Genomic DNA, 18,002 nt, shown 5'->3' with positions numbered 1-18,002 from the left:
CCGGCGTCATCTGGCAGCCATTTCATCTGTCCTAGGGGGTCCCCGCAGACAGCCTCTCCGATCCTTCCCTGAAGTTCAGGAATTCCTCAAGGGCATAGCCAACCTCAGACCTTCCAAGGTCCACAGGTATCCATCCTGGGATTTGCCACGGGTTCTCCATTCCCTCACGCAGGCACCATACGAACCCCTAAAATCGGCGTCCCTCAGGTACCTATCCTTTAAGGTAGCCTTCCTGGTGGCTATTACCTCTGCCCGGCGCATTTCGGAGCTGGCTGCCCTCTCAATCAGGCAGGACCTTTGTCAATTCCATCAGGACAAGGTAGTCTTGCGACTGGACCCTACCTTCTTACCCAAGGTCAGTTCCATGTTCCACAGATCTCAGGATATTGTCCTACCTTCCTTCTGCCTCCAACGAGACCATCCCTTGGCAATTAGATGGCACACCCTGGATCTCACCAGAGCGCTGAGAATATATATCCAACGCACAGGACCCTTTCGGAGGTCAGAAGCACTTTTTGTAGCCTATCATCCCAGAGTCATGGGGGCCAAAGTGTCTTCAACAGTAATAGGCCGTTGGATCAGAGGGACTATATCTAAGGCCTATGAGTCGGCCTCCCTCTCAGTTCCAAGGAACATCACTGCGCATTCCACCAGGAGCGCAGCCACCTCGGCCGCTTGGGCGACTCAAGCCCCGTTGGAGGAGGTCTGCAAAGCAGCCACTTGGGCCTCGCCAAATTCCTTCATCAGGCACTACAAAATTGATTCTTACGCTTCAGCGGACGCTGCCTTCGGCAGAAGGGTACTCCAATCCGTTATCTCACACGATAGCAAGCTAATCCCACCCTAGGGACCATCTATTGGGTATGTCCCATGTGACTGCTGGACCCGCTCCTTCAGTACGGAGAATAGGCGTTGATTGCTTACCTGAACGCCTCTTCTCGTACGGTGAGCGGGTACAGCAGTCACTTCCCGCCCTTGTATGTGTCTTCTTTACCTTTCTATATCTTTCTTCCTCTAACAATGAGAGTTGAACACTACAGAGCTTCACAACTGAGCCTAGTCTATGGATTCGCGAATTCTGGGGAAGGGGCGGATCCGGCAAGCTTTTTTAATACTAGGCTCAGTTCCACCGGATTGGACATGAGCAACCCATGTGACTGCTGTACCCGCTCACCGTACGAGAAGAGGCGTTCAGGTAAGCAATCAACGCCTATTTCCTAAAAAAAAAAAGTATTCTGGATCAGGAAATGGTTGGCAGGACTCAGAACAGGTTTTCAGGTCAGGATACCTGAATTGATACCTTCTAAAAGAATAAAAGAAAAAAGAATTTTGCTAAGAAACAAGAGAATATTTGTCATTGGAATGGTGAAATTAGCAATAGTAATAGAATTTAAGACTTATATATTTAAAATGTAAAATGGGAAGACACAGAAGTTTTATTGGAACTCAATTTGCTATAATTCAGTTCAGGTAATATACAAGAAGATCCTTAGAGTTGTAATCTCAAAGTAACAGGCATGTAATCCTTGGCTAACAAGCATAATTGAAAACGGAACTTCCACCATTAAATACCGGTCGCCAAACCCCTAAATGTTGATCATGTGACCGCAAGGGCGCTGTGTCTGTCATAACATCCCTGCAATCTAGCTAGAGATACCATCACAAAGAGGCCTCAAAGAAAGCCAGATCTCCAGCAATGTAGTACTTCAGAAGTGGTCATAGGCACCTTGAATTATACTCTGGTGGAAATAAATTGGCAAATGGTGCAGTTGGAATATTACTGTTATACAGTGTTCCCTCAATTTTCGCGGGTTCGAACTTTGCGGAACGTCTATACCACAGTTTTCCAAAAATATTAATTAAAAAATACTTCGCAGTTTTTTCCCCTGGAGGACAGAAGGAAAAGGGGGGACATGATCGAAACATTTAAATATGTTAAAGGGTTAAATAAGGTTCAGGAGGGAAGTGTTTTTAATAGGAAAGTGAACACAAGAACAAGGGGACACAATCTGAAGTTAGTTGGGGTAAAGATCAAAAGCAACGTGAGAAAATATTATTTCACTGAAAGAGTAGTAGATTCTTGGAACAAACTTCCAGCAGACGTGGTTGGTAAATCCACAGTAACTGAATTTAAACATGCCTGGCATAAACATATATCCATTGTAAGATGAAATACAGGAAATAGTATAAGGGCAGACTAGATGGACCATGAGGTTTTTTTCTGCCGTTAGTCTTCTATGTTTCTATACCATGGTTTTTCCCGCCCGATGACGTCATATGTCATTGCCAAACTTTCGGCTGCCTTTTAAAAACTTTTTTAAAAAATAAACTTTAATAAATAAACATGGTGAGTAATAATCTAAATGGTTGCTAAGGGAATGGGAAATTGTAATTTAGGGGTTTTAAGTGTTATGGGAAGGCTTGGGATACTGTTCATAGCCAAAAATAGTGTATTTACTTCCACATCTCTACTTCACAGAAATTCGACTTTCGCGGGCGGTCTCGGAACGCATCCCCCGCGAAAATAGAGGGAACACTGTATATCAATACAGTAGTACCTCGTGATACGAACCCCTCGTCTTACAAACTTTTTGAGATACGAACCCGAGGTTCGGGATTTTTGTGCCTCTTATGAACTTTTTTCGCCTTACGAACACACCGCCACGAATGCCGAACCCGGAAGTTCGGCAAAAGTTCGGGTTCAGGAGACCGCCGAGAAGCGCCACCGCCTGACTCACCTTTTGAAACAGCCGGGGGACTTCTCGGCATTCTCCTGAACGCCGAACCCGGAAGTCTCACAGAGACGTCCTTCCTGGCCGGCCGAAACATGGACTCCAGGAAGGATGTCTCCGTGATGTCAAAGCTCCGCCCCTGGAATTCCCTATTGGTATCCCCACCTCCGTTTGAGCCTCCTGACCGGTTCTTCTGGCAAGGTGACAGCGGGTGGCAGCGCTTCTCGGCATTTTCCCGAGCACCGAACCCAAACTTTTGCCAAACTTTTGGAAGGTGACAGCCGGGCGGCGGCGCTTCTCAGCGTTCTCCCGAACCCGAACTTTTCAGGTTCAGCGTTCGAAAGAACGCCAAGAAGCACTCGGCTGTTTCAAAAGGTGACAGCCGGGGGGCGGTGCCCAGCGGAGCGCTGTTTTTGCGATTATTATTTTTTGCTTGCACACATTAATCAGTTTTACATTGTTTCCTATGGGAAACATTGTTTCGTCTTACAAACTTTTCGCCTTACAGACCTCCTCCCAGAACCAATTAAGTTCGTAAGATGAGGTATCACTGTATTGAGTTGTCCTGGTTAATACGAGAGTGACTTCATTGTGTGCTAATTATAGTTCTAGATGGTCTTTAAAAACAGCCCCATGTAAAATACATTAAGTAATCCACTCGTAAGGACCAATAGTCAGCGTTGACTATTCTAAAATTGACATCTGTCCATCACCAAAACTGGACAGAGGTCCTTCTAACTATAGTTTTGACTTGCCTCCATTAAGAGGAGTGCATAGCCTATTTTCATAAGAGCTGCTTCTGGGAAATACAAGCTTTATCTAGAGCTATAGTAAATAATGCTCTCGAATCAGTCAGCTTTTGAATCTTCAGCCATTTCAGAATTCCCCATGCTAACTTGCTCCCTAATAATTGGGATTGGATACAAACATCTGATGACATTCTCTGTTTTTTGCAAATTAGATTAATAATACATATTAACATGCTACTTCTCTTTTTTAGCGACCTCAGGCTTCAGTTGAAACCAAGACTTTGACACCAAAGTTTGACTTGCTAGCCTCAAATTTCCCACCATTACCAGGCAGCATGATAAAAACACAAGGAGATCCTGTTCTGGAGAATAGGATGTCAGATATAGTTAAAGGAATAAGCAAAGAAAAGGTATTTAATTGTATTTTTTTCACATTCTCTTTCTAAATTTTAATCTTGCATGCTATTTTTTATTGTTACATTATTTGAGAATGTTAAACAATTCATCTCTACTATATTCATTCATTCACTGATTGATTGATTGACCGATTGGATTTCTATGCCGCCCCTGTCCGAGGAAACAATAAAATATAGTAGGCTAAATCCAATTAATTAAAAGTAAATAAACTACTCTAAAATTCTAATTATATTAAAAATCAATCTTACCCATTTAAACAACAACCATACATGACATTCGTTGGCCAGGGGGCTAAGGTCTAATCGCCCCAAGCCTGGTGGCATAAGTGAGTCTTAAGACTCTTATAGAAGGCGAGGAGTGTAGTGGCAGTGCGAATCTCTGGGGGGAGCTGATACCAGAGGGCCGGCCCCCCCACAGAGAAGTCTTTTGCTTGAACCCAATATAAATATTGTTTATATTATTATATTACCTTCTAGGAGCAAGAGCAAAATTTATAGCTTTTGCAAAAGTTGCTTTTTGCTTAATTTATATATGTATACAGTGGTACCTCTACCTAAGAATGCCTCTACTCACAAACTTTTCAAGATGTGTTCAAGATTTTTTGCCTCTTCTCAAGAACCATTTTCCACTTACAAACCCAAGCCTCCGAAACTTTAACAAGAAGCCTCCGTGGGGGCCTCTCTAGGAACCTCCTGGGAGGAAACAAGGCCGGAAAAGGCGGGGAGAAGCCTCTGTGGGGCCTGTCTCGGAATCTTCTGGGAGGAAACGGCCGGAAAAGGCGAGGAGAAACCTCTGTGGGGCCTGTCTAGGAATCTCCTGGGAGGAAACAGGGTCGGAAAAGGTGGGGAGAAGCCTCTGTGGGGCCTCTCAATGAATCTCCTGGGAGGAAATAGCCTGAAAAGGCGAGAAGAAGCCTCCATGGGGCCTCTAAGAATCTCCTGGGAGGAAATGGCCTCCACCCTCCCTGTGGTTTTCCCAATCACACACATTATTTGCTTTTACATTGATTCCTATGGGAAAAATTGCTTCTTCTTCTAATTTTTCTACTTAAGAATCTGGTCACGGAATGAATTAAGTTCGTAAGTAGAGGTACCACTGTATATTGTTAAATTAAAGCCTTAGTATATTCTGGGCTTGCACCAGTACATTGTAGGAAAATGAAATTTTATTCCAAGGTGTTCTTTTCACATCCAGCAATTAACAAAAATTATTGAAAAACATAGTTTACAGTTTTAGCCCCACACTACTGCCCAATAACAAATGAACACATTTCAATTGGGACCTGCAACTTTGTTGTTAAGTGACATGGTTGTAAATGAATCATTGCATAGCTGCCTAATTTGTCTGTTCCCCTGGATTGTTAAGTAAATTGCAGTTGTTGAACACAACAAGACCTGAGTGTGACTTGCCAGCAGCTGACTTTCTCAGTGACGTGGTTTGTGACAGGCTGGTTGTCCTCCTTTGCGCTGATCCCCTACTGGACCCCCAAGCCAAATGGCATAGTCATGTCTTTAGGCCCTTAGGAAAACTTAGGCTGGTTGCTTTGTCTTCAATCTTAGATGAAACTGCACTAGATTTTAAGATAGGGTTGATGGAGCTGCTTGTTCTTTTTAAAATGTTTTTTTTGGATTGAGCCTTGCTCAATTTTGTGATTTACTTCCTCTGTTTTGTTATTACACTACCCACTTTGATCTCAAATCTGAGGTGGCTAGTGGCCTGTATGATATCTACTTTTTGTTTTCTGTAATAACACATTTAGTTCCTACTTTTGCAAACATTCTTTTTTCCCTTTTGCTCTATTTAGGAAAACAAAGATTTGACAGTTAGTTGTCTAACAACTACTCAGGAAGAGCAGGGCCAAAGTGTTATTCAGCCTGTCACGAATGCCAGTTCTCCCTATGGGATTGATCTTCCTGGATTAAGGTATGGAGATTGGTCTTCCAATTGCAAGTACTGTATTACCAATAATAATTTTGTATGTCAAGGAAGGCACAATACTTATTTGTGTGTTTAGTTCTAACACCAGTAAAGTTGGTAACAGTTTTCTCCTAACATAAGCCCCAGACAGAAAATATTATGCAAGTTTGATTCCTTTTGAATATTTTAATTCAGATAGGTATCTTAATCAACCAACACTGAAAGCACATAACAAAATTCATAGCTGCCTTTATTTCTAAAGCAGAAAATAAATTTGTTTGGAAATGCCTGTCTCCTTCAAAACAATTCATTTTGTTATTTTGTTTTTTTAAAGTATTTGAATTAAATTAACAAAAGCATTTTGTTAATGCTTTTTCTAGTGCCACTCAGCAAGAGAAAAAACTAGAAGAGGTTCACGTGCACAAGGAGGCTGCAAGTCAAACTTCCCCACCTTCATCTGTATGCCCCTCCAGTACTGTAAAATCACCCAGGACAAATACCACTTCATCCACAACTAATGCAAACCCAATGCCTGCTGTAGTGATACAGGTAAATTACTGCTTTCAATCATTGTGGATAGTTTTATTAAACCACATTCCAGATATAATAGAGGTATAGAATGTAACCTTTAAAAATAGCCTGAAATAAAAATGTCAGACTCACTTGGATGAAAATGGTAGAACAATAAATATAGATAGTTCTTGACTTATAACTGTAATCAAGTCTGTCCATTATAGTAGCAAGTCCTGATGGTTGTTTAAGCAAGGTGTCCAGATGATTGCCTTGCTTAATGATCACTATCCCTGCTCTCCCGAACACAATCATTAAGTACAGAATGGTGTGTTTGTGTGTGTCTTAAAGTTGGGCTAAGCCCATGAAGGTCCATCCTAGGATCACCTGCCCTAAGTTTTCCAAGATCCCATCCCACCCCAAGGCACCCTATGCTACTCTATCCGTCGCTTGAGGTACTTTCAGGCCTTGGGCCTACTTTCCTGCTCCACTGGGTCTCCACAAGGTTTGGGACTGCTTCCCATGTCACTGGGTCCCACGCATCCTCCTCCCCAACCTCCATCACCATTTGTTTATTTGCCATCTAAAGAGCTCCCAAGCTCACCTTGGAAAAGGAGAATAAGCTACTTTATCCTCTCAGCATCCCTAGGCTGTGTGGCTTCATTCTGAAAGCTAGCACCATTTTTAGAATAATTGCAACATGGCTACTCTGAAGATTATCCACTTCCTGGATAGTGCCATGAAGCCCTGCAGGTGTGCTGAGTGGCAGAGCAGCCTGCTCCCCTTTCCCAACATAATCTCTGGACTACGTAGAAAGGCTCCGTGGTGCAGCAGCTTCTTCCGGTTATTTACACTGAAAGGTAAATAACCGGTGATGGGGCTAGAGAGGAGGGTGTGGGAGACGGTGGAGTAAGAAAACAGGCAGGGGAGGAGGGAGTCCCTGAATGTTGTTCACATCACCACCGGGTTGCTGCTGGAATTATAACTTTGAAACTATGTTGTAAGTAGCTTTTTCAGGATCCACTGTAACTTAAAATAGTTGCTAAGCAACTAGTTGTAAATTAAGGACAAACTGTCTGTACAATTGCTAAATATAACTTTAATTTTAAATTGTCACTAGTTATATTGTTATATTAGAGGCATACTAAAGTGTTTTTCTTTTGGTAAGGAACCTCGGAAGCTTAGTTATGCTGAGGTCTGTCAGAAACCTCCAAAAGAAGTACCTTCTGTTCCTGCTCAGCCACTTAGGGAGCTGCGTTCTAATGTAACCTCCCCTGCCAAAACAGAAGAAAATGGCACCCATGAGAAGGCTGGAGAGAAGGCACATGAAAAGTCTGAAGGACGTATGAATGACTTGGCTGTTTTCAGAGGCAATGGGCCTCCTAAAGGAGCTGCAGGAAAAATCAGGGAACAGAGGCGCCAATGTGGACGTAGGTCTTCTCCTCAGGGAGCGCCTCGACGAGTTGGCAAGGAACAGTATATGCCACCGCGATCACCAAAGGAAAATTGATCAAACTTTTTATTTAATCAGAACTGTGAACTAAAGAGCAGTAGAGGAGAAACTGGCCAGCTCAGAGAATTATAAATATAGGAAAAGTGGACAGTAAATTGAAGAGCACAGGGTTTGCAATGTAAGAGAGCTTAAAGGGATCCCAATATTCATCTCGAAGTGATACAAAATGCTGGAGAAATAGAATCAATATAAATATGATAAAGATTATAATTTTTGTAACTTTCTGTTTTTAATTTCCTGTTTGAATTAGATTTTTGCATTAAGAACTAGCTTATTAAAGATGAGGAACAAATACACATATTAGCATGTTTCTTACTTGAAGAGGGGGCAAATATTTTTTTTGGAAAAAAATTGTAAAAGTTATAAATTACTTCTAAAAATCTATTTAAGGTATGGCTTGTAAGATGACATGTATGCCATTAATGGCCTTGCATTACAATTCAGCCCCAAAACTGACATGCTTGGTCAGTATGAATGAGTGTAGCCATATTACCTGTTGTCATGATTTAGTCACTGATGATAATTGATTGTACTACTGTAGAATTTTGTGTTTTGGAAATATAGTCTTTGACTTTACTAATTTTGGTCAGCTTTTAAAACTATGATTGCAAACAGCAACATTAGTAAACAAGAAATAGTGGGTAAGATTTTAATTTGTTCCAGCATTTTATCTAATTAGGGATAGCATTGTTTTATTTTTCCATTGCTTTAATATTTTCTCTGACCCTTTATTACAGAATTAAGCACATCTAGCTTGAATGTAGTTATTCTGATACAAATGCAAAACTAAAAATAGGGAATGTGAACTTCATAGCAAACATTTCCTTGTGGATTGAATTGAGATTTCCAACTCTTTAATATTCTCAATTCTGTAGAAGGAGGTAAGATAATTTGGGGGGGGGGGGTGTCTGACTTCAGTTTAACAAATAGAGTGGCCACCCTAAGGCCATACTTTGATATACTGAAAACACCTTTTCTTCTTGAAGGAGTTTCAAACTATACCAGAAATCAGGCTTTATTTAATGGGGAGACAAAACAAAGATTGTTAAGTTTCCCTGTTCAATAGAGCTGATAACTGAAAACTGACGTACTTTGGAGAATATTGGCAAGAATATTAGGATAGATTTATGTTAATTAGAATAACAATGTGCAACAAGCTGTGTGGTTTACAAGCTGATGATTATAGAATTTAAGAAAAGAAGTAGGACAACTACAAAACATGAATCTTGCGAAATCAGCATGTTAGACTTCAAAGTTCTGTATTAAAGTGTTAGGGGAAAGTATATTGGATTCTTTAGTTGGTAGCAAATGTACAAATTTAAAGACATTAGTTATAAACACTGGAAAACTCAGTTATGAATTACCACCATGCATTTTTAGTTTGTGTGTTAGTGATAACTTTAAAATGTCAGTGGCAGATAAATAATTAACTGTGAAAATGGTAATCTTCTGATTTTTCGTAGCCAGAAAACTTTTGGCAGTTTCTTATTCTGTAGGCATTCTTTTATCAATGGCTTTGAGAACTCACACACACACACACACACACACACACACACACACACCACATACATACATACATACATACATACATACATACATACATGCATACATAGATACATACATTATGCATACATATACAAATATATATATGTATGTTTGTGTGTATATAGTCAGATTTGTCATTTCTCTAACTTATTCAGCTTGGCAATCACTTTTAATTTGATTGAGAAGTGTAAATGTACTTAAGGCAGTGATAATTCTTTTTCTATGCATGTTATTAATCATTTCTCATTTTGAGGTAACTGCTGGCCTTGGCAGACTTTACATTAAAACAAATAATTGATCACGTCTCTTAAGTACAAACCCACTTTGGTTTACTCATAATGCTATTTTTGCTGAATATGACACAAAAGGTGAAGTACTTAAAATGTTAGGAATTCTGAAAAATGTATAAATATTTCATTTTAAAAGACCCATAATTCTGATTATTGCACTTGGAATGGAAAAAAAAGGTTGAATTGCTATACTTTACTGTAGTTGTTTTTAGGATAGATAAAAGCACTGTGTCATTGCAAACTAAAGATGGATTTGAATTAACAGTTTCTGGGAGTTATTTAAAAATGCTTCCTCTTCAAGAAGAAGGCAGTTCTGTGGGAAGATGCTACTTTAAAAGTTACTTGGCAATGAAATCTAACTCTGTTTATATGTCCATGCTTGAATGGAATCTAGTATTCAAAAACAGATCTAAATGTAACTCTTTTCTTTACTGGATATTGAAGCAAACATAGCTCACAGATATTTTTTGTGAGAGGAAAGTTGTGGGAAAGGATGTGTTGTACATCCTGAAGCTTGTGTCTGCGCATGTGTGCTTTCTCCACACAAGTGGCTCTTGTGCAATGTATGTGTAAAGTGTGTAAAAGCAGCTTTTCCAATGTCAAATTAATACGTTGGAGGGATTTACTAAAACGGAAGTGTTTGATAAGCATTTCCTCAGTTAACATCTTCTCCACTCACCTCCAATATCCCTGTCTATTTTGTTATCATAAATACCTAAATCTGTAAATTTAGATAGAAGGAATGACGAAGTAAAAACAACAAAAAAGAACCATATGCTATATGCTGTTAATTGCAATTAATTTTCAGTAACAAAGATATTTGGATTAATCATTATTCTCAGAGAGTGAATTGGATTTTTATCAGTCTTCCCATATTACTTTAGAAATGAGACACAATAAGTTTTTAGATTCAATGTCTGGGCAATTTTACTATCTTGCTGTTAAGGATGTGCAATATTGGTAGTGTTTGTTTCCTGCATAGCTGTGCATTAAATGTAAATGAACAAATTGACATTGTTAAAACAAAGTTGATATATTGACCAACTTGTAAATCATTATCCTCTGTCTCAGCAATGGTTGAATGTAAATGACATTGCCAGTATGATTTATACTGGTAAATGTAATAAAAAAGGCATTTTCATTGTAAATATTGGAACAACAGAGATGAAGCTGATGTTTGCATTTCATAGAGCATCAGTGCCAAAATTATCAACTAAGAGAACAGTCACATTTTCCCTTTTAATAGGTCATTATTGGATGTACATGCCTTTTACCCTTAAAGGTTTGATGAAATATAACAATATGCAAGATGATAAAGATCACAATTATCATTGTTTCCTGAACTTGTGAAAGGAGATCTTCATTAACAGGAAATTTTGAGGGTTTTTTACACATTCTGTATCTTTAATTTTATTTAAGAATTCTGAGCCACGGTATTGTACTTCTTTAAAAGGGAAAAGATTATCTGGATGAAATTTGTATTTCTATTTGTTTTTTCTCTTCCTCCCTCCCAAAGTAGTTTGGAAAGTTGTGATGCTGTTTTAGCGGATTAAAATCAAACTCTTCTTATTGACCTAAAGATATGGGCAGATCAGTAGCAATTAAGTGACTTAAGCAATGCTTTACTATAATTTAAATAGCTATGGCCTTATTACTTCGTTAGTATCAGCTAAATGTCTGAATATATCCACTATTTTTATTGTCGAGTGAAATTCACTTGGGTAAAAATTCCTGCTACATGTGTACAGATTATTTTAAATTTATAAAACGCTACATTGTATACTGATACAAATGCAACAGAAATGCACTTCGGGGTTGGGATTGCTTAAACTTTTGTAAACTGTTGATTACAAGAAATATGCAATAGGTTTTTCTTTTAACTTTTGATATTTTCTTCTAAAACATAAGATCACCATCAGTCTGTAATGGTCTATCATGCTCTTGTGTGTATGTGAGAGAGAATCTATTATATCGCATTGGCTTCCTTAGGATGGTACCTGTAATCTCCCCCCTTTTGTTCTTTGGATGAAGGTTATTTGCATCTTCAGCCCTTGACTCTTGAAAAAATGGGAATGAGTGTATTAATGTAGATTTAAAATTTAGCATAGGAACTAATCAGCCTCTGAATTAACCTGTTAACAACTTCAACACTTTAATGATTTTCTTTTAAAAAAAATCAGTTATGGATAAAATTTCCCTCAAAGAAATTTCAAATATAAGTGTTGGTGTGCAAATGGCTTCTGTTTTAATAAACCAAACTACTCAGCTATATCTTTCCCCCCAACTTCTGTGATACATCTAGTCTGACTTAGCAGAGTGATGGCTTCATATATATATCAATTATTTGGCTTATCTATTTTTTATCAGTTTGGTTTATTCCTGTTGTCAAAGCTGTCTAATCCAAGAAATTGTGTGAAGTAGGTTCATGCTTAATTGTTAAGATTATACATGTATTTGTATTTGTTTTTGACATTGCCAAGGTGCTATGGGAAATTGAAATAACAGTTAGAAGGAAATAATAAAAGCCACCTTAAAAAACAATAACTTTGTCTGAATATTATTTGATGTAATAAATAGCAAGAGGAAATATGTTCAAATCTAACAGGCTAAAAACTGAAAGGTGAGGAAACACATTAATGAAAGAAATCCATGGAATTTATCAATGAAAATGAGATGATCATTTCTTTTATTTCCATATGTAAATTAAATAAGAGAAAGTAAATTAACCTTTTGAAAAGTCAGTCTATAGATTTAAGTCATATTCCATTCTGTTGACTCTTCAGAAATTGTTATGGAATCCATTCATTTTTTCCCCTATGTAAATGTTAGTTTCAAATGCCTTTAGTTTTGTTTGCATTAGTCTGCCATCCTAACTGGTAGTAAAGATCCACTTTTTCAATTTTTTCTCCAATACATTGTTCCTAGTTTTCACTTGGCGCCAGAACTAGAAATTAGATCTTACCTTCCCTGGAAATAAATAATTGTAAAAAGGGAATGAGTATTGGGAAGAGATGGCCCAGGACACAATTAGTCCTTTGTGATGCTGACCCCAGAGGTAGATGATGGGCTCAAAAATAGTTCATTCTGTTGCAAGGAGAAAATCTTAAATTCCATTCAGATTATAATGATCCGTTTCCATTAATACACTATGATCTGTGTGTGACAGGCATGTCTTCATTTTTAATTTTTCTTCAGAAGAGATATAATTCCCAGGACTCTTATTTTCAGATTTACTACTTAAAATCAAGGTTGATTGACCAAGAGCAGAAAAAAGTAAAAATAAAAAATAGATCACTACAATTATTTATTTACAACAATTCAGCTTGCTATTGCCTTTTTCCAGGTTGTCTTTAATTTATTCAGTTCAGGCCTGGAATTCCCAGGTGATTTCTGATCCAAGGACTAATGAGACCTGACTTTCAGTTTCTAAATTCAGATAAAATTGGGTGGGTTTTCCTGAGAATAAGGCCAAAAAGGCAGAAACCTGGTTTAGGAGTTAAAAATGAGTTTAGATAGAATTTTAACTTCTTTCATCTTTCCTAGAACAATACATCATATAGGTAAACAAAAAACTGAAACATTACATGAATCTGAAAGTAAAGGGGAGAGTTGTTTGTGAGAAATACTACAGTTTATTGATAAATTGGGGCAAGGCACAAAAGAGCAATAAAGGACTAAAGACAGATTTTCTTCAAATTCTTCCTGTCCGACCTCTATAGTCTTAATACGCTTTATTGTCCTTGGTAATGAATAAGCTATTCAGCAGAGAACAAATATACTTTGGTTTGGATATTGTAAAGCTGAGGCTTGTTAAACAAAACAGCCTGATTTGCATAATGGCTGAGTTTGCATAATCTAGAATAAAGTTAGCTAGTTTGTAGCTCTGCTTTGTATGAAATCAGGAAATTGCATTAATTCAATAAATAGTTTCAATTAGCCACAAATTGGTACTTTATGCAAATTCAATCACCCTGGCCCTGAAAAGATTTACAAAAGACATAGTTTTATTGCCTATATTTTATTGATTATTGTTTTAGCTACGTTTGCATATGGAAGACAGCTGCTCAGTGTTGATGACTAAGCCAGTAATTAAATAAAATAACAAAAGCAGGGGAGGCTGAAAATTTGACTATCTTTGTAGTGACTAAAACACTACGCAGTTCTGCCCTATTTTACATTTATTTCTCTTAAATAAATTTAGATTCTGGTATATTTTTGGAGGCTGAACTGTGATGATGCTTACAGAATTCATTAAATATTCCTTCGGAAGTGCTTTAGTGATGTGTTAATCAGGCCCAGAGTTTTATTTGACTTATGTCCTTATATATATTTTTATATATGATGACTGCTTTCTTTAACACACGTATTTTGGATTTGTCAGTGATCATAATAAAAATGCTGATGAAGATAATTACGATTAAGACAACAAACTCTTCAAATAGCTGTGTTGACATATTCCTGTGATCCATCACCAAAGAGAAAAGAGCAAGGACTTGCCTGAATTAATTGGGAGCAGCCATATTGGATTAAACCCCTTAGCCCCATATCTCTGTTTAATGTTTATGAATCATGGTGGCAGAGAACATTTTGCGCATGTGCATAGGGTAAAAGAACCAAAATGGTGGCATCCAGGTGGGTAGGCGGAGCCTCATAGTGCCTTTATAACCAGCTCTCTGACAAGCACAAGCGATCACGGAGCATTTCACCCCTGTAGCAGAGTGATTAGAATGCACTATTGCGGGCTAATTCTGTTCAGTCTGGAGTTGAATCTTGAGCGGCTTCTGAGGTCAGTAAAATGAGGACCCAGAGTTTGAGGGGCAATATGCCAACATTTATAAAATGTTCAGAGTTTTATAAAGCTCTATAAAGCGGTATCTAAGTCTAAGTGCTATTGCTACTAAGAGACACTCATTTTTTTCAGTTTTCTCCTGCCAAAGAGTCCTTGAGTAAGAATACAGTGTTCCCTCGATTTTCGTGGGTTCGAACTTTGCGGAAAGTCTATACCACGGTTTTTCAAAAATATTAATTAAAAAATACTTCGTGGGGTTTTTCCCTATACCACGGTTTTTCCCACCCGATGATGTCATATGTCATCGCCAAACTTTCGTCTGCCTTTAATAAATATTTTTTTTTAATAAACTTTAATAAATAAACATGGTGAGTAATAATCTGAATGGTTGCTAAGGGAATGGAAAATTGCAATTTAGGGATTTAAAGTGTTAAGGGAAGGCTTGTGATACTGTTCATAGCCAAAAATGGTGTATTTACTTCCGCATCTCTACTTCGTGGAAATTCAACTTTCGCGGGCAGTCTCGGAACGCATCCCCCGTGAAAAGTGAGGGAACACTGTACTATCATTTTAAGCAGAGCAATTGATAGACAAAATGATTGACAATCCATCTTAAATAAAGGGATTGTTAAAGTGTTCCTGGTTAGCATGTTTGCAGGACCAGACAAAAAAAACAATAGCATAAATATAACATTGGGTAGTGGGACTAATCCTATTAGGAAGCAAGGCTTGTAAAAAAAGATCTGGATGTCCCGAACCAACACACTTCAAAATATGATGCAGTTAAACCCTCCAAAATGTATCAACCAAAATTTATCACAATTAAGAAAAGTAATTGTTCCACCATGCATTTTTCAGACTAATCCTAAAATACATTAACAGAGGGAATACAATCAAGATCAAGTGAGGTACTAATACCATTCCATAAAGCTCTAGCAAGACTACACCTAGAATACTGCATCCAGTTTTGATCACCACACTATAAAAAAAGATGTTGAGACTAGATAAAGTGCAAGAAGAGCAATCAGGATGATTAGGGGACTGGAGACAAAAACATGAAGAATGGTTGCAGGAACTGGGCATGTCTAGTCTAGTGAAGAGAAGGACCAGTGGAGACATGATAGCAGTGTTCCAATATTTGAGCATCTACCACAGAGAGGAAGGGGTCAAGGCACACCTGTATGTCTGTGCGCGATTTCACTACCTGCCCAGGTGCAGTAGTATAATTGCGCTGGACTCCACTAGCACTCAGAGCCACGGGGCTGAGCACATGTCACTGTTCCACCTTAGCAGTCCACCTCTGCCTATAAGGTCCCTTCCAACATTGTTAAATCTGATCCAAAAATATTTCATCCATTTTTTAGCACCACATTTTTGGATAAGCATTGGCAAATTGGTACCTTCCAGAAGAAAGCAACCAAAATGAATAAAGCCCTGGAAGAAAAAAGAAAGTTTGGTGGTTTTGAGATTTGAGAATACATTATAAAATTGAATGAAATCTTCACTGCTTTCATTGATCAGTCTGGAAGCATTGGGTATTTTTAGCTTGGAAAAAAGAATGATGGGAAATTCCATAGTTCTAGCACAGGAATGTCAAACGCATCGTCATGTGATTTATCACAACTTTCCCCCCCTTTGCTAAATGGGGGTGGGGGGTGGCCAGCACATGACACACGAGGCCAGCGGGCCATGAGTTTGACAACCCTTTTCTAGCTGAAGGAATGTTACATAGAAGAGACAAAATTCAATTGCATATCAAGAAAATGTCCTGTTGGGAGCTATTTAGCAATGCAAAAGGCAACTTCTGAGGGATGGACTCTCTTGCTGCAGAAATTTAAATTGAAACCAGGTGGGAAATGGTATTTATTGGGGATGCCATAGTTATGTTTCCTTATACTGTGCAGCTAGGAACCAAGAGTACATTAAAGTGCTAAACCAATTTCTCAATTTGCACTTAAGTATACATAGATCAATAATAACCACAAAACAAACACGTTGACCTTAACTGGCAAAAATAGCACTAAATAATCCTTCTGAATTGTTGGGAGGCAAACACCTGCCATTTGGTCACAATTTCAGACAAACTGCTACAAGGGTTTCTGTAATTTTGAGTTAGCCACTATACCTAGAAAAGTTGTCTTCAACTTACAACAGTTAATTTAATGAACCAAGATACAATGGCACTAGAAAAAGTGACTTATGACTGTTTTTCAGAGTTAGGCCCTTTGCAGCATCCCCGTGATCATGTGACCAAAATTCAGATGCTTGGCAACTAGTTCACATTTATGACTGTTGCTGTGTCCCAAGGTCATTTGATCCCCTTCTGATAAGCAAAGTCAAGGGGGGAAGCCAGGTTGAATTAACAACCAGGTTACTAATTTATCAATTGCTGCGATTCACAACTGGGCAATAAAGATAATAAAAAAGAGCCTCCGTGGTGCAGTGGTTAGAGTGCAAGTACTGTAAGCTACTTCTGCTGATCACCTGCTGCCAGCAGTTTGGCAGACCTAATCTCACCAGGCTCAAGGTTGACTCAGCCTTCTGTCCTTCCAAGGTCAGTAAAATGAGGACCCAGATTGTTGGGGCCAATATACTTACTCTGAGTAAACTGCTTAGAGGGCTGTAAAGCACTGTGAAGCTGTATATGTCTAAATGCTATAAAATGAAGCAAAACTCACTTACAAAGGTCCTACTTAACATACGTTTTGGCCTGTTGTGGTCGTAAGTCAAGCTATAGCATATCATACTAAAAGGTATATATAAAAGTATATAAACCATCGCTTTCTGCAGTTTTAAACATTCCACCTTTGTCTTTGGCTGCGTTTTGCATGAAGCACTACGGCCCTCAGCCTACATAAACGGAGCCTTTTCCAGGCGACAGTGTTCGGCTAATGCAGAAATTTAGGGTAAATGGCGACATCCATCGGGGAGAAACCCGGCGGGGTCGTCGCAGTTCGAAAGGCTCTAGTGAAACGCAATTGTGCCCGGAGGCAATCGCTTGAGACGCAGCCGCCTCGCCTTGGCCTCCTACGGCCGGCGGCAGTCCGAAAGGGCCGGCAGTTTTGTGGGAGGAGACCGGTAGAGGACGCCCGCGGCACAGGCCTGGCTTTTCCCAGCGCTGGGCCGGGCCTGCCCAGGGCGGCGCTTCCCCCGTCTTTTTCGTGAGGCGGGGGAAGGCAAGCTGGCGGTTGGGCTGGGCCTGCCCGCCTCTCTCATGTGACTTAGCCGGGCTCCTTCAACGCGGCTGAAAGGAGGAGGAGGAGGGTGGCGGCGGTGGCGACGAGGCTGAAGGAGAGGTTCGGATTATGGCCACGGCGGTGGGTCTCGTTGCCGCCTCTGTTGGGCACGGCAAGACCCGGACCTGCCGGTGCTGAAAAGGGAAAGGAGGAAGAGAAGTCGCCGAAGTCGGGCACTTTTCGTTTCCCATCATGGCTGAGCCGCCGGGCGGTAACGGCGCTGTTTCTCCTCCGGTCGGTTTGCCCCGAGAGGTCCGTGAGCAGCTTGCGGAGCTGGAGCTAGAGCTTTCGGAAGGTGAGAGCT

General features: G+C 39.4%; 2 protein-coding genes across 6 annotated transcripts in view; both read left to right on the top strand.

Moving 5' to 3' along the window:
* Positions 1-12,214, top strand: part of LARP4 (La ribonucleoprotein 4) — a 58,034-nt gene extending 45,820 nt beyond the window's left edge. For all 4 annotated transcript variants that reach the window (XM_070740527.1, XM_070740529.1, XM_070740528.1 and 1 more), the window contains 4 exons: positions 3,733-3,891; positions 5,703-5,821; positions 6,196-6,364; positions 7,494-12,214. In XM_070740527.1, the coding sequence (XP_070596628.1) occupies positions 3,733-3,891; positions 5,703-5,821; positions 6,196-6,364; positions 7,494-7,835 (789 nt within the window). In that variant the 3' untranslated portion in view covers positions 7,836-12,214. The remainder of the gene's footprint in view (positions 1-3,732; positions 3,892-5,702; positions 5,822-6,195; positions 6,365-7,493) is intronic.
* Positions 12,215-17,691: 5,477 nt separating this feature from the next.
* DIP2B (disco interacting protein 2 homolog B) overlaps positions 17,692-18,002 on the top strand; it is a 250,046-nt gene continuing 249,735 nt past the window's right edge. For both annotated transcript variants that reach the window (XM_070740523.1, XM_070740522.1), the window contains exon 1: positions 17,692-17,993. In XM_070740523.1, the coding sequence (XP_070596624.1) occupies positions 17,891-17,993 (103 nt within the window). In that variant the 5' untranslated portion in view covers positions 17,692-17,890. The remainder of the gene's footprint in view (positions 17,994-18,002) is intronic.

Source organism: Erythrolamprus reginae, chromosome 2 (assembly GCF_031021105.1).
Source record: "Erythrolamprus reginae isolate rEryReg1 chromosome 2, rEryReg1.hap1, whole genome shotgun sequence".
Taxonomy (NCBI): domain Eukaryota; kingdom Metazoa; phylum Chordata; class Lepidosauria; order Squamata; family Dipsadidae; genus Erythrolamprus; species Erythrolamprus reginae.
This window is presented reverse-complemented; position numbering and strand designations above follow the sequence as displayed.